General features: G+C 42.0%; 1 protein-coding gene across 6 annotated transcripts in view; it reads left to right on the top strand.

The window, feature by feature from the left end:
• LOC146583848 (multiple epidermal growth factor-like domains protein 11) overlaps window positions 1-17,105 on the top strand; it is a 238,881-nt gene that overhangs the window by 178,119 nt on the left and 43,657 nt on the right. For all 6 annotated transcript variants that reach the window (XR_014892832.1, XM_085278281.1, XM_085278287.1 and 3 more), the window contains exons 12-14: window positions 14,462-14,582; window positions 16,417-16,580; window positions 16,696-16,798. Coding sequence is in view for 5 of the 6 variants with exons in the window: in XM_085278281.1 (XP_085134407.1) it covers window positions 14,462-14,582; window positions 16,417-16,580; window positions 16,696-16,798 (388 nt within the window). In the remaining variant the exon portion in view is untranslated. The remainder of the gene's footprint in view (window positions 1-14,461; window positions 14,583-16,416; window positions 16,581-16,695; window positions 16,799-17,105) is intronic.

Raw genomic sequence — 17,105 nt, forward strand, 5'->3', positions numbered from 1 at the left:
GCATATTAGGTGATGTGCATCTCTGTAATGAGAAGGGGTGTGGTCTAATGACATCAACACCCTATATCAGGTGTGCATAATTATTAGGCAACGTCCTTTCCTTTGGCAAAATGGGTCAAAAGAAGGACTTGACAGGCTCAGAAAAGTCAAAAATAGTGAGATATCTTGCAGAGGGATGCAGCAGTCTCAAAATTGCAAAGCTTCTGAAGCGTGATCATCGAACAATCAAGCGTTTCATTCAAAATAGTCAACAGGGTCGCAAGAAGCGTGTGGAAAAACCAAGGTGCAAAATAACTGCCCATGAACTGAGAAAAGTCAAGCGTGCAGCTGCCAAGATGCCACTTGCCACCAGTTTGGCCATATTTCAGAGCTGCAACATCACTGGAGTGCCCAAAAGCACAAGGTGTGCAATACTCAGAGACATGGCCAAGGTAAGAAAGGCTGAAAGACGACCACCACTGAACAAGACACACAAGCTGAAACGTCAAGACTGGGCCAAGAAATATCTCAAGACTGGTTTTTCTAAGGTTTTATGGACTGATGAAATGAGAGTGAGTCTTGATGGGCCAGATGGATGGGCCCGTGGCTGGATTGGTAAAGGGCAGAGAGCTCCAGTCCCACTCAGACGCCAGCAAGGTGGAGGTGGAGTACTGGTTTGGGCTGGTATCATCAAAGATGAGCTTGTGGGGCCTTTTCGGGTTGAGGATGGAGTCAAGCTCAACTCCCAGTCCTACTGCCAGTTTCTGGAAGACACCTTCTTCAAGCAGTGGTACAGGAAGAAGTCTGCATCCTTCAAGAAAAACATGATTTTCATGCAGGACAATGCTCCATCACACGCGTCCAAGTACTCCACAGCGTGGCTGGCAAGAAAGGGTATAAAAGAAGAAAAACTAATGACATGGCCACCTTGTTCACCTGATCTGAACCCCATTGAGAACCTGTGGTCCATCATCAAATGTGAGATTTACAAGGAGGGAAAACAGTACACCTCTCTGAACAGTGTCTGGGAGGCTGTGGTTGCTGCTGCACGCAATGTTGATGGTGAACAGATCAAAACACTGACAGAATCCATGGATGGCAGGCTTTTGAGTGTCCTTGCAAAGAAAGGTGGCTATATTGGTCGCTGATTTGTTTTTGTTTTGTTTTTGAATGTCAGAAATGTATATTTGTGAATGTGGAGATGTTATATTGGTGTCACTGGTAAAAATAAATAATTGAAATGGGTATATATTTGTTTTTTGTTAAGTTGCCTAATAATTATGCACAGTAATAGTCACCTGCACACACAGATATCCCCCTAAAATAGCTAAAACTAAAAACTACTTCCAAAAACATTCAGCTTTGATATTAATGAGTTTTTTGGGTTCATTGAGAACATGGTTGTTGTTCAATAATAACATTATTCCTCAAAAATACAACTTGCCTAATAATTCTGCACTCCCTGTATGTTCCACGTGTTTATTCATAGCCATGACCCCATGCACCACTCTCCACTGGAGAGCCACACTGCGTTTCTCTATGGGAAGCTTGTACAGGGACGTCCAACTGTCAGATGAAATTGGTTTGTTACCTGCAGAGTGAGTGCCCAGTGCAGCCCTTAAGAGTCCAGGAAGACCAGCCATGACCTCTTCCACCAGCTTCTCCTGAAGGCACAAAGATCTCACTCCAGTCTCCTAAGCCAGCTTGGCAGCTGTTTTCCACTGGCCTGCTGTCCTCAGCCCCGCCAGCTTTGTTAGGCCAGCATTTATGAGGAACCTCTGAACACTAACAGTGCTGAGCATCATACTTGGTATCAAGGGATTGTAAAGTAGAGCCTCCTCTACATTACCATCTTTACAATAAAAACAGTCCAGTTCCAAGCATGCAAAACAGACTGGTAAAAACAGGAGGTCAGCATGAAGTCTATTCCAGTTACGTTTATGAGAAACAGGTGCTTTACTCTGTGAAGCAGCGTAGATGCCGCTTTGAACCAGGGCGGTTGTTGCTTATCATAAAGATACCGTTGTGCTGTCTGAAAGCGTAATGCTGTGAGGCAGCTAAGAAGAGTCAATCAAACTCTGACCCCCTCTGACACACAGACTCCTTTTTTCTCTGATAATTTTTAATAACATTTAAATTTACAATAAACTCCACCGATCTCACCTGGACCCACAGCGCCAACGCTCTGGTAAATAAGGCCCAGCAGCGGCTGCACTACCACTACAATAACTTGGACTGGAAGTTCTCCTGGTCTTCCTGGTCATGTGGAAAGCATGCTCTCCTGCTGCCTGGATATTTGGTACGCAGGGGCCACTACTAAAAATGGGAAGGCTGCGCAGAAGGTAAAAATCATTGGCTGTCATTTGCCACCCCTGGAGCCCATTGCCAGATAACCATCGCCACCATCACAGGTGACCCTTCGCTCCCCGCCCAAAACCTGTTTGACCCACCGCCCTCTGGTCTGCGCCTCAGGTCAGTCAGGTCTCCCAACTCCAGACTCACAAACAGCTTCTTCCCCTGGGCCGTTCAGACTATTAACAAACACTATCCGCTGAAAGCCCACCCGTGGTGGGTCAGTTTGAGTAACCCTCATTACTCTACACCATAGGTGTCAAACTCTGGCCCGCGGGCCAAATTTGGCCCGCAGCCTAATTACATTTGGCCCGCGAAGCCACACCAAATGACTATCAGAGCTGGCCTGCTGGTATCATACAGCTAATATATATATTGTTTAGTATTAAGCTTTGCTTGTTCCATATTCAGTTTTTCAGCAAAACTTGTTTGAGTCCATAAGAAAAGATTCATTCTTAAATCTGGAGGAAGATTTTTTTTCAGTAAATATTAATGTTAGCCCGCGACTTTGTTCCAGTTTTGAATTTTGGCCCACTGTGTATTTGAGTTTGACACCCCTGCTCTACACTATACTTACACATTGACTCTATATTAGACCAAGTCCTTTGCTCTACTTCCAAGCACTTTGTTTTCTATGTGTGCCTTTTCTTATTTTGTGCCTTTCTCTTGTATATATTCATCTTAACTGTACACCTTTCTCCAGTTTATTGCTGCTGTCTTACTATTTACATTTTATTCCTGCAGAGTTGGCGTCTAGCACTCATAATTTCGTTGTACATGTACAATTACCATATAGGGCTATTGTTTCCTGTTCTATTCAAGTGAATATTAAATTTAACAGCAGTGGAGAACGTGTTTTATTGCAGTAAATGATTTCTGAAATTGTTGTAACGAAGTTTAAGGATGTAATTCCTCCACTGTTATCGTCTTCAATGTCATTTAGCAACAGTCCAGAGCAGTTACCTAAACTCTAATCCCACAGAGGTCGATTAACTTGTTAATAGTTTTCTCTCCTCACTGTTTCTGACTCTGGATACTGTGTCTCCTCTGAAAATAGCCTTGAATCAGAAGTTCTTGACTCCCTGGTTAAATCCACAATGGACGCCTTGAAGCAGACAACCTGAAAACTGGAGAAAAAATTGCATCTCACTGATTTAGAAGAGTTTGCTCCACTATATAAGGAAAAGCCCTCTGTGAAGCGAGGACATCTTAGTATTCATCATTGATTGAAGGTGGTTTCTTCTCAGCACTGCAGCCAGGCTGACAAAGAGTCAGAGCTGTGTTGAGCTTCCTTTAACCATAACTTGTGATGACTTGACAAATTTCTTCACAAATAAAATTTCAACCATTGGAGAAATTATTTGTAACCATCTGACAAACCTGTCATTACGTACAGCTACTTTCAATAGTACTAATATTTAAATAGACTATTTAAGCTACTGTCCAAAAATTCTTCAAAGAGTAGTTATGAAACAATTAACTGATCATCTGCAGATCATCTATCAAGTAGAGCACAATTTTTTCATGTAAACGTAGAGTCTTCTTCTGCCGTTAATGACATAGTTCCACAGGGTTCTGTGCTAGGACCAATTCTGTTTACATTATACTTTCATTCTGCAGTATTATTAGAATGCACAGCACACATTTGCAGATTTTACCCAGCACATCATTTAGTTAAACTGAAATACATTCCTAGATGTAAAGACCTGGGTGACTGCTTATTCCCTGCTTCTGAATTTAGACAAACAGAAGCTATTGTACTCGTCCTGAAAAGTCTTAGAAACAATGTGTCTAACCAGATAATTACTCTGGATGGAATAAGTTTGGACTCCAGTAACACTGCGAGGAATTTGGAGTCTAGTTTATATGCCACGTCACATCAAATTGTTAATTATTATTAATCTCTGGTTTTCTTTCTCAGTTTTGTTTTGTCTGCTCCCCTCATTCCCAGCCAGTTGCAACAGATGGCTGACCATCCCAGTTCTGCCAGAGGTGTCTTCCTGTTAAAAGGACGTTTTAACAGTTATTTTCCCATAGATTTGTAGAAACAAAGCCTAATATTACAGGGAGTGCAGAATTATTAGGCAAGTAATTTTATTATTGAACAACAACCATGTTCTCAATGAACCCAAAAAACTCATTAATATCAAAGCTGAATGTTTTTGGAAGTAGTTTTTAGTTTGTTTTTAGTTTTAGCTATTTTAGGGGGATATCTGTGTGTGCAGGTGACTATTACTGTGCACAATTATTAGGCAACTTAACAAAAAACAAATATATACCCATTTCAATTATTTCTTTTTACCAGTGAAACCAATATAACATCTCCACATTCACAAATATACATTTCTGACATTCAAAAACAAAACAAAAACAAATCAGCGACCAATATAGCCACCTTTCTTTGCAAGGACACTCAAAAGCCTGCCATCCATGGATTCTGTCAGTGTTTTGATCTGTTCACCATCAACATTGCGTGCAGCAGCAACCACAGCCTCCCAGACACTGTTCAGAGAGGTGTACTGTTTTCCCTCCTTGTAAATCTCACATTTGATGATGGACCACAGGTTCTCAATGGGGTTCAGATCAGGTGAACAAGGAGGCCATGTCATTAGTTTTTCTTCTTTTATACCCTTTCTTGCCAGCCACGCTGTGGAGTACTTGGACGCGTGTGATGGAGCATTGTCCTGCATGGAAATCATGTTTTTCTTGAAGGATGCAGACTTCTTCCTGTACCACTGCTTGAAGAAGGTGTCTTCCAGAAACTGGCAGTAGGACTGGGAGTTGAGCTTGACTCCATCCTCAACCCGAAAAGGCCCCACAAGCTCATCTTTGATGATACCAGCCCAAACCAGTACTCCACCTCCACCTTGCTGGCGTCTGAGTGGGACTGGAGCTCTCTGCCCTTTACCAATCCAGCCACGGGCCCATCCATCTGGCCCATCAAGACTCACTCTCATTTCATCAGTCCATAAAACCTTAGAAAAACCAGTCTTGAGATATTTCTTGGCCCAGTCTTGACGTTTCAGCTTGTGTGTCTTGTTCAGTGGTGGTCGTCTTTCAGCCTTTCTTACCTTGGCCATGTCTCTGAGTATTGCACACCTTGTGCTTTTGGGCACTCCAGTGATGTTGCAGCTCTGAAATATGGCCAAACTGGTGGCAAGTGGCATCTTGGCAGCTGCACGCTTGACTTTTCTCAGTTCATGGGCAGTTATTTTGCGCCTTGGTTTTTCCACACGCTTCTTGCGACCCTGTTGACTATTTTGAATGAAACGCTTGATTGTTCGATGATCACGCTTCAGAAGCTTTGCAATTTTGAGACTGCTGCATCCCTCTGCAAGATATCTCACTATTTTTGACTTTTCTGAGCCTGTCAAGTCCTTCTTTTGACCCATTTTGCCAAAGGAAAGGACGTTGCCTAATAATTATGCACACCTGATATAGGGTGTTGATGTCATTAGACCACACCCCTTCTCATTACAGAGATGCACATCACCTAATATGCTTAATTGGTAGTAGGCTTTCGAGCCTATACAGCTTGGAGTAAGACAACATGCATGAAGAGGATGATGTGGACAAAATACTCATTTGCCTAATAATTCTGCACTCCCTGTAAAGTCCCCAGCCCCCCAGGTCACTGAATAATTAATGTGTTACAATAACACACTTAACATATTCAGAGTTTAAAACCTTTGCACCTTTGCTGGATTTAGATCCAGAGGGAGTTATTAATCAGTTTCAGGTGCTTTGGTGTTAATGAAGTTAACAGCAGGCGCACTAGAGGGGCAAAATGACACATTTTTCCCATCCTCTTATTTTCTGACAGTTTTTTCACTACTTCTGTATTTGGCTTGGGTCATTGTCACTAGTGGTATTATGAGGTGATACCTAGTGACACCTTGCTGTCTCTCCAGGCACAGTCTCAGGAGAAGGATACAGGATATTAGTCTAGGAGACCTGAACACAAAAGTAGAACGTCCTTGTGTTACGTACAGCTCAAAATTTCCTCCATACAAGAACGTAGTAAGCTCCAATACTGACCAGTAAGAAATCTACACACTCACACTGCAATGGTGTACACAATGTTCATTTTTTTCCCCTCCAAGTCAGACTACTGGCTGAGGACACAACTCCGGTCTGGAATCCAAGGCCCAAAGCTGCCGTGGTCAGGATTGTTAGCCTTATCAGGCCTGGTGTTGTTCGAGGGTGGGTCTTTACACCAGATCCTGGGGCTTCCACTCTGGAGCTCACACTTCTCTAAATCTTGACCAGTTTCCTTTCCTTGGGCACAGATAGTGTCCAGTCCAGTGTTTTTATCCCAGCAAATCCACATGAATCCTAATTCAAACGAGTCCTCCCTCCAGCATCATCAGATTATTTTAAAAGCAAAACCAGGCCAAGTTAAAAATCCTTTCCTTTAAAATGTTTCATCCTGGAGTCTCCAAGGTCAGCTGGCTTCCCTGCTCCAGCAGTGTCCTACTAAAAAACAACAACCTGCCCTCTCCCCTTTATAGAGAAGGCCTAAAATCCTTCCCAATCAACTGCTCCCTGTACTCAACTCCAGATAGCTGGCTGTTGGACTAGAGTAGAATCTCCACTCCCACATGGGTGTGGCCCACACAAGACACAAAAACACCAAAGCATGCAAAGCAACCCATGGGCTGTCCACCAGCGTGTCCTCTGTTGTTGACTTGGCTGTCTCTGACCACTACTGTGTGTTTTTTAACATCACCGGTTTTATTCAGCGGGAGACCTCGGTGCGAACTGTGAGGAGGCGCTATCTAACCTCTGAAGTGGCTGCAAATCTTACCAGGGTTTTAGACGAATGCCCCCCTGTGATTTTACCTGCATCCTGCGATTTGATTTTTAGTTATTTCAACAGCAAACTGAAGAAAAGCCTTGACTCCGTTGCTCCACTCACCACCAAAAAGATTAACGTAAAACATGCATCACCCTGGAGAAACGAAGAAGTCAAAAAACTCAAAAGAAATTGCAGGGCAGCAGAAAGGAGATGGAGGAAAACTAAAAATACTATCAACCATCAAATATTTTGCGAGCAACTTAAAGTGTACAATAATACATTAAGGAAGTCAAGAAATTCATACTTCGCCAAAATAATCAGTATTAACAAAAATAATCCCAAGGTCCTCTTTTCCACCATAGATCATTTATTTAACCCTGATTTTAAAAGCTCCAAAAGAACCCCCACAGACTCGCTCTGTGAGCAGTTTGCAGACCACTTCAGGGGAAAGGTCAGCGCCATCAGATCTGATATTTTATCTAATCGCGATATGATTTTAAACACATCTGAGGGCTCGATTGTACCTGAGGAGACACTGGACAGCTTTGTCCTGGTTAATGCTGAGAACTTTCAGAAGGTTTTCTCCACAGTGAGACCCACCACATGTCTTTTAGATCCAATTCCTTCTTCACTCTTTAAAACACTTTATGGATTTTTTGAGGCTGAGCTTTTATACATGATGAATTGCTCTCTTCAGTTGGGTGTCTTCCCTGCTGCCTTTAAAACGGCGGTGGTGAGGCCCCTTCTGAAGAAGAGCAATTTGGATTGTAATGATTTTAATAACTACAGACCTGTATCCAACTTACCATTTTTAAGTAAAGTCTTAGAAAAACTTGTTTTTACTCAGATTACTGATTTTCTCAATGATAGACAGATCCTGGAGATATTCCAGTCTGGATTTAGGGTGAACCACAGCACAGAGACGGCTCTCCTAAAGGTTTTAAATGATCTTAGATGTAACTGGGACTCCCAAAAGCTCTCAGTCCTGGTGCTACTGGATCTAAGCGCAGCCTTTGATACAGTAGACCACGTTATTCTTTTAAACAGACTGAAACACATGGTGGGCCTCTCTGGTGCTGTACACAGCTGGTTCACTTCCTATCTCTCTGACAGATCTTTTATGGTGAGTATGGATACATGCTCCTCTAAGATCCATAAAATGACATGTGGTGTGCCTCAAGGGTCGGTTCTAGGCCCTGTACTTTTTAATTTGTATATGCTCCCTCTCGGCAGTGTCATCAGGAGGCATGGAGTGAACTTCCACAGTTACGCTGATGACACGCAGCTGTACATCTCCGTGTCTCCTGATGACACCAGACCAATGGATGCCCTCTTTAACTGTATCTTGGATATAAGATCTTGGATGGCAGAAAACTTTTTACAACTTAACCAGGACAAAACTGAAGTTTTAATTGTCGGTCCTGAGGCTCAGAGAGAGAAACGCTTGTCTAAATTAGAGGCATTTTCACTATGTCCTTCGCTACAAGTGAAAAACCTGGGTGTTATTTTTGACTCTGAGCTTGGTTTTATCCCACATATTAAACATGTAACCAAAATTGGATTTTATCATCTAAAAAATATAGCCAGAGTCCGCCCTATTCTCTCTCGGGCCAACACGGAGATGCTGATGCATGCTTTTATTACCAGTCGCATTGATTACTGTAATGCCCTGCTCTCTGGTCTTCCTAAGAAGAATATTTCAACTTTACAACTCTTGCAAAACTCGGCAGCTCGTGTGCTGACGAAGACCAGAGGGCGGGCCCACATTACACCGGTTTTAGAATCGCTGCACTGGCTCCCCGTGTGTTTCAGGATCGATTTTAAAGTTCTTTTATTGGTTTTTAAATGTCTTAATGGTCTTGGGCCTTCTTATCTCTCAGATCTGCTTTTACCCTATGAACCCTCGCGGACCCTGAGGTCCTCTGGTACTGGCCTTTTGATTGTCCCTAAAGTCAGGACACATACTCACGGAGAGGCAGCTTTTCAGTGGTATGGTCCTCGTCTGTGGAACAGCCTGCCGGAGGAGCTCAGGGCCGCAGAGAACGTACATGTTTTTAAGAACAGGCTCAAGACCCACCTTTTTAATTTAGCTTTTACTTAGCGTTTATTTATTTTATGCTTATTTATTCTATCCTGCTATTTTATTATTAATTTAGGATTTACCTAATATTTGTTTGATTTTATTCTTATTCATTTTTTAATCTTCTTACTCTATTTATATTTATATTGTATCCTGTTCTTATTTATTTTATCATTTTACCCTATATATATTGTATTGCATCATATCTCCAGTGTTTCCTCGGAGGGCGCTCTCTGCACCGGGGCTGTTATTGACCGTGGCTGCTGGGTCTCTGGGGTCCTCTCAGCCTGGCTGGGGGGCTCCTTTGCCTCCCTCCTGCTGTGTGCCCAGCCTGGAGGCTGCGGTCTGTGACCGGCTCCCGGTGCAGACGGCTCCCTGTTATAGTGTTTCCTCACTTGGCTCATGCGAGCCCAGCCCAATTTTTACTCTTTAAGTGTGCGCGTGTGTGTATGTGTGTGTGGGTGGGGGGATATATGTGTATTGAGAGTGTGGGGAGTGAGTTGGAGGGTGGGGTGGGCTGCTTTTAACTATGTAAAGCACTTTGTGCTACATTTTCTCTGTATGAAAAGTGCTTTATAAATAAAGATTGATTGATTGATTGATTGATTGATTGATAGTAAAAAAATGAAAAGTAATGCCAACCAAAATGTTTAGTGGAGGATTCTCTCAACTCTTTTCCACAATGCTACACTCTGCAACACTTAATCTATGAGGAGGACCAATATCTGCTCTTTTGTGCAAGGAGGAACAGGATGAGCACGACCAGAACCCGACAAATGACCTCTCGTAGGTGTGGTCAGGCTCACCCTGATCACATATGAGAGAAGTGAAAGGGTCAGCAGAACCCTTTAACATCATCGGGTTCCTCCTGCTGCACAACAATCCCAGGCTTCATGTGGCAATGATATGAGAGGATGAAGAAATTGATACTACTGACTGACCCCCATACTCACCTGACTTAAATCCAATAGAAGACCTGATGTTGTTGGGTGAACAGAAACATAGGGGATTCTCCTCAACACCACATGTTGTTCCAACATTGTCAGGCATCATTACAAGTATCTGTATGCCATACAAACTAAAACGCACCAATTTGGAGTTGCTGCAATTAAATGTTTCACTTTAATTTTCAGGGTGTCTGTGAATTTAGGTTCATGATTTTAATATCAAACAGTGCCTCATACTTTTGTTGCTAACACATTACTCAGTCCATATCTGTATAGATATCCGGCACAATTTTCCCCTATTGAGATCTGATGCGTTTTCCAAGTGTTCCTGTAATTGTTAGTAGTGTAGAGGCAATCACAGTTGTTGATGATCTGCTAACCAAGTACAGAAGCAGCAGTTTGATACTCAGTCTCTCCATTCCTATAGTGACAGTGATGGTATTTGTTTATTTTAGGGGACTACGTAGAGTTGTTAAATTTCTTTGCTTTCCTCCAAGGCTGCACAGCTAGTGTTTGGGTTATGAAGTAAAAAACACATTATTTTTGTTTTGTTATCTTTGATTTAAAAACTGAAAATAACTGGCTTTTAGAACAAAAATTTAAATCAAAGTTGCCAAGCAAATGATCATTAATCCACCAATCTGTACATAATTATTATACAAGAGGTGACTTTACAGTCCTGGGAAATTCAGTTGATTTTCCTTACTGAACACATTGATGTTCAATTTTATTTATTTTTCAAGTGTTTCAAATTTAATAAGAGCTCTTTGTCCTCCTGTCTTTTGGATAGCTTTGTGAATATTAGATTAATAGCAATTTAAAGGCAGCAGGTTTGAAGCATACAATTTTAATTGGCAAAGTTTATATGTTGGAGGTCCCAATCAATGTGTCATGGTGCCTGAGATTTCAGATGTGTGAAGCTTGCTCTCCCAGCATGCTATCAGCACAGGATAAGGTTAGATATCCTGCTAATGCCAAGCTGTCTGTCTCGCCACTACGACATGTCCTTTATTGATTAGTCTGCAGTCTAGCTACTCTCTCATGTGTTCATCAGTAAATGTTACATACAAAGCATTTATGCTTATGTGAATCAGTAGATGAGGCAAGTTGAGAGTCAGGAGTCTTTGTTATCTTTGTCTTTGTTGTCTAGCTAAGTGTAAACAGCAGTAAATACTCAATATTCAATGTTGTTGTGCAGCACGCAGGACAGACAGCGCACAATGTGCTTTGAAGTAGCAGCCAAGAAAGGTGTTATTTAAGTCCATGAACAGTGAACACCTGTGTGGATCAGCGCGCTTGTATTCAAATGGTTTCCACATGTAATGGTCTGCTAGAGGATGTAGAGAGCCATAGTCCCGTCCCCCAGGGCATGAAGCAGGCATGGAGGAGATCCAGGCCCCAGACATCCAGAGGTGTGCAGGGAGTCACCGGCAGGGAGTGTGGTGAGGGGAGATAGGCCTTGGAGGGCCTGGGAGTTCCCAGAGAGGTGGAGTCTAAGACCCGACCTGACATATAGACACAGACAAACAGGCACACACAGACACAAACATGCGTTCCCACCCTCATGCACACATATACAAACACTCAGCACTCACCCAACGTAGGGATTGACATAAATAGACATGTACACACAATCACACTCCCCAAACATACTCTATACCCCGGGTCCAGGTACCCTCGCCCCCAGAGGGGGAAACAGAACCCACACCCAAGAGATGTTACCCTTCCCCCCGGGGTGGAGGCAAGCAGACCGTCCCAGGCTCCGCAGCAGCAGGGAGGCCAATCGGACAGCCAACATCTCCTCCCAGCCTCCCCGCCCCGATGGCTAGCAGAGAACGGGGGTGTGTGAAGACCCCATACCTCCCTCCTCCCGCTCATGTGTAGTGTTGCTGCGTGTTGCTCTAAAGTGCATGGGAGAGAGGGGGAGAGCATGGTGCTGCTGCCAGAGAGCAGAACAGTGAGATCTTAAGAGATCCAGCCTACGGCTCTTCAATGGGGTGTCACAGGGTCCCCAGGAAAAAATAATTAGAAGGTTTCAGATTTTTCTGAAAAGGTTGCCTCTAGACAGCTGCATACACATACAGAACTCTCCAACATTAAAAATATTTATACATGTACATTAACATGTAACACATAACACACATATACAGTTGGGTCCATAAATATTTGGACAGAGATTTTGGTTCTGTACATCACCACAATGATTTTCCCCCCTGTCCTCTTCAGTTCTTTAGCAATCAGAGTTATTGTCTGAAGGCCAAGAAAGATGGATTTATTTTACTAAGTAGATCATTATGGCTTTGCCATATTGGTCCACTTGATTGACCTTTGTTATTATTATTTATTTATTCAATTTATTTTATTTTAAGTCACAAATAGGACAGACATGCCTGGGGGCAGAGAAAGAAAGAAAGAAAGAAAGAAAGAAAGAAAGAAAGAAAGAAAGAAAGAAAGAAAGAAAGAAAGAAAGAAAGACAGACAGACAGACAGAGGGGAAGAGGGGAAGAGGGACAGTGAGAGAAGACACTAAAAAACAAATCTGCTGTTTACCTGTTGATACAAAAAAAGAAAACAAGTAAAAGGAGAGCAACACAATAAAAACAGCACTGCAGCAATAACCTAGATAAGTGTAACTAACAGTAAATACTAAATATTGAATTTTATTTTGCAGCACACAAGACTGACAGCGCAGAATGTGCTTTGAGGTGGGAGGCAAGAAAGCCTGTGAGCACCTGTGTGCGTGAGCGCACTTGTATTCAAAAGGATTCTCCTTGTAATGTGCCTGCATGAAGCAGGCATGGAGGAGACATCTGGTGGCCCCCAGGAGCGTGAGAGCCCAAGGAGGACCATCGGAGGGGCAGCCACGCCACCCTCCTGGAAAGAGCTGAGGAGAGCCCCAGACAGGGGGTTCAATTTTAAATGAAACAATTCTGATGCAGTTGAAGTGCAGACTAGACTCAGTTTTAATTCAGTGAGTTGAAAGAAAAGATTGCATAAAAAGGAAGGGATTTTTAAACAAAAATAATTGGTCAAATTAAATAACTGAGCATAAAATGTTTATTACTACATAATTGGTTGAAAAGCCTTTGCAGGCAATGACAACCGGAAGTCTTGAACTCATGGACATCACCAAATGCTGGGTTCCTCCTTTTCGTTTGGCCTTTTTACAGCTTTATTTGACAGGGTACAGTGAAGAGTGACAGGGAAGCGGAGGGCGAGAGATGGGGGAAGATATACAGCAAAAGGTTGGAATCGAATGTGGGCCGGCTGGTCTCAGCCATGTGGCATATGGTCACCTGCTCATCGCAGTGAGCTAAATCAACACCCAGGGTTTCCTCCTTTTTAATGCTCTCACAGGCCTTCAGTTGCTGTTTGTTTGTGGGTCTTTCTGTGCAAAGTTTAATCTTCAGCAAGTGAAATGCAGCTCAGTTGGGTTAAGATCAGGTTGTTTGCATCAATAAACTCCTGGGTTGCTTTGGCCGTATGTTGTGGCTTATTGTCCATCTGTATTATGAAACACTGCCTAATCAATCTGACTGCATTTAGCTGGATTTGAGCAGACAGTCACCTCAGAGTTCATTCGTCTGTTTCTGTCCTGAGTGACATCATCAGTAAACACGAGTGTCCCAGTGTCACTGGCAGCCATGCATGCCCAAGCCGTCACACTGCCGACGCCGCGTTTTACCGATGATGTGGTGTGCTTTGGATCCTGAGCTGTTCCACACCTTCTTCATACTTTTGTCTTGCCATCATTCTCGTAGAGGTTGATCTTGGTTTCATCTGTCCAAAGAATGTTTGTCCAGATCTGTGCTGGCTTTTTTGGGTGTTTTTTTTAGCAAAGTCTAGCCAGTCTATTCTTGAGACTGATGAGTGGCTTGCACCTTGCAGTGAACACCCTGTATTTACTTTCATGCGGTCTTCTCTTTATGATAGACTTGGATATCGATACGTCTACCTCCTGGAGAGAGCTGCTCACTTGGTTGGCTGTTGTGAAGAGGTTTCTCTTTGCAATAGAAAGAATTCTGCGATCATCCTGGAAAGCTGTCTTCCTGTGGACGTCCAGGTCTTTTTGCATTGCTGAGTCCAACCCTAATATAGTAGCAACTTCTCCGATGGGTTTTTTCTGTCTTTGTGAGCTTAAGCATTGGTTGTTTCACCTTCACGGAGAGCTGATTTGACCACCTGTTGTCCATTCACAGCAAAATCTTCCAAATGCAAGCACTTCACCTCAAATCAACTCCAGGCCTTTTATCTTACCTTTACCATTATTTTTCAGTTCCTTCCTGTCTCCTTTTGTGTGACCAGGGTGACGACTGCTCTATCAGCTGTCTTGCAGGCCTGTACGGGATCAACTGCTCCTCATCGTGCTCCTGCCAAAACGAGATCTCCTGCTCACACATTGATGGTTCCTGCATCTGCAGAGAAGGTAGTGCTTTACAAGCACGTTCTTAAAGACAGAGTGTTGAAATTTCCTTCATTATTATGTTTTAGAATTGGACAAGAGGAACAACTATCAAAATTGTTTTTGTAAGGAGTCACAGTCTTCACTGTAACTTGTAGTGTTTCCCTGAATGTCTAACATTTTCAGCAGAGCCTCTGGTACTTCTTTCTAATCTAAAAATGTACATGTGGATGTTCCTGTGGAGAAGCTGCAGAGCATATCGTTGACGAGAGCTTGAAAAACTGCTATTTTAAGTACTACATATTCTGTTGACTATTGAAATTAATTAAATGTTGATGGTGTTGCATTTATTTGAATCTGAAGAAAACCAGGCCTATCTGAAGTGAGTGGGGAAGGGTGTATAACTTGAATTTCAGTGATCACCAGGAGATAAAAATGCTTGTTTTTATTTCAAGAGGTCAAGTGTGATAAAAACCTTTAAAAAAGTTAGGTTACATGGCCTTGACATAATGTTTCCAAACTCTTGCTTTATTCAAGTTGTGCTTCTAGTACACATACAAAAGTTTTTAGCTAATTCCACAAGATCACTAAACAAATTTGGGAATTTGCTGCTTTTTCTTTGTTATATTTCACAGTAACTCAGTGAAATTATTTGCAGCTTTTTTTGACAGATCTTTTCTACACTTTCGGACTTTTCTAAACGCTTAAAGAAAATTGAGAAAATTTCAAACTATTTGATATTAAAAAGTTCCAGCCTTGATCTCCTAGCCCTGTTTTTGTTTGATCCTGCATTTGAAAACCAGAAACCCCAAATTTTCTCCAATTTCACCATTCATTCAATTTCACATCTCTAAAAATGTGAAGGCATCAACTGTAACAATCTCCAGTCCTTACCTGGTCTTTTTTTCTGCTTGCTTAATATCTCTCAATATCAGCATGTTTAAATATTTATACACCTCTGAACGTGGTTGGGACCACAGGTAATTAAAATAGAGAGACATCTGAAGAAGCAGAAAACAGGACCAGGGCCTGAGAGCTTTGGTTAGAACAAGAACGAACCCTGTGAAACCCGCGTACTCTCTCTCTTTAGTCACCCATGACTTAATTTACTTTGATGTACTTTAATATGCTCAGTGTTTTTAGTGGGAAAAGCCCAGGAAATGGTGAAGGATGGAAGGGAATGACAAATTAGAAACATTTCTTATTACTTACATTCAAGTTAAGCAAAGCCTTTAAAAAGATAAATACATTTTTAAAAGTCATTTAAACAATAATCCAAAATATTACTGAACTGAACAGTTGAATTATCAGGATATATGTTTAACATACGCTCTGATAATTCAATGTACAGCCCTTAGTAACGATGAACTCCTGTGTCCTGCAGCTTGGCTTATTTCTATGACTTTTGTCACTGCAGGAAAAACTCAAACAACAACCAGACAGACTTACTTGGAAGAGGAAATGAAGTTAAACAGAAAAACGATTACTCAAACTGTTTGTTGGAAACACTTATCAAAGATGGGGAAAGGGACTTTTTTTTTTGCTCCAAATAAACTACTTTTGATAATCTGTTTAAACTGTAAATATGTCTGTCTGTCGGCTCGTGCCTCTTGGACACTGTTGCAGCTATAAAATAGGTATTGACACGTATTTAGTCATTATAACAAATACAGCAAAGATGGATAATGTAGAGAAAATAGGATCCACATTCTTATAAACTACAATTACACCAAGTTAGAAGAAAAGTCATAAAATAAATCAAAATCACAAGGTCAAACATACGGAAATATAAAACTTATAATACTTAATTGCAGAGTAAAGTTCCATTACAAACTAAAATGATCTGTCGTCTGAGCAGGTTGGCAGGGTGTCGACTGCTCCATCCCTTGCTCCAGTGGAACCTGGGGACTGAGCTGCAATCAGACGTGTCAGTGTGCCAATGGGGCAGCTTGCAACCCCGTCAGTGGAACCTGTGGTTGCTCCCCAGGCTGGACGGATGAATACTGTGACGTACCTTGTCCTGTGAGTGCTCATAGCATTCATTCATAGCATTCTACTTTGCTTCTTTAATGTTTCGTTAAGTTACTTAATAAAAGAAAAAATGTGTTTTCTCTGATGTTTGTCTTGGTGCTGTTAGGATGGATCGTACGGCTTGGATTGCAGAGAGAAATGTGACTGCGTTAACTCCGATGGCTGTGATCCAGTTACGGGTTTCTGCCGCTGTCTTGCAGGTTGGACGGGTGAGTTATGGAGCTGCAGTTTGAGCCAACATTTGAAAATGCTGTGAATCCAGTAACATTAGAAAGAACACCTATGATGTTCAGATTGATACCACAGAAATATCAGCAAGACAAGTTCACATTTTAGTGGCCTTGACCTCAAAGTCAAGCATTTGGCAACTGTGATATAATTTGTGCATTTTTGGTTGCATATTGGTGGTACAGTAGAATATTTATTCATACCAGCACACCTGCTTCAGTCTGTTGACAAAATGCCATTCAAAGCATTTTCCCAATTTTACATTCAGTGAATATTCATAACAATAAT

This window comes from Mchenga conophoros, linkage group LG1, assembly GCF_057382185.1.
Source record: "Mchenga conophoros isolate Kocher_MC1m ecotype Shallow Benthic linkage group LG1, M_conophoros_male_GT1.1, whole genome shotgun sequence".
In the NCBI taxonomy this organism is placed as follows: Eukaryota; Metazoa; Chordata; class Actinopteri; order Cichliformes; family Cichlidae; genus Mchenga; species Mchenga conophoros.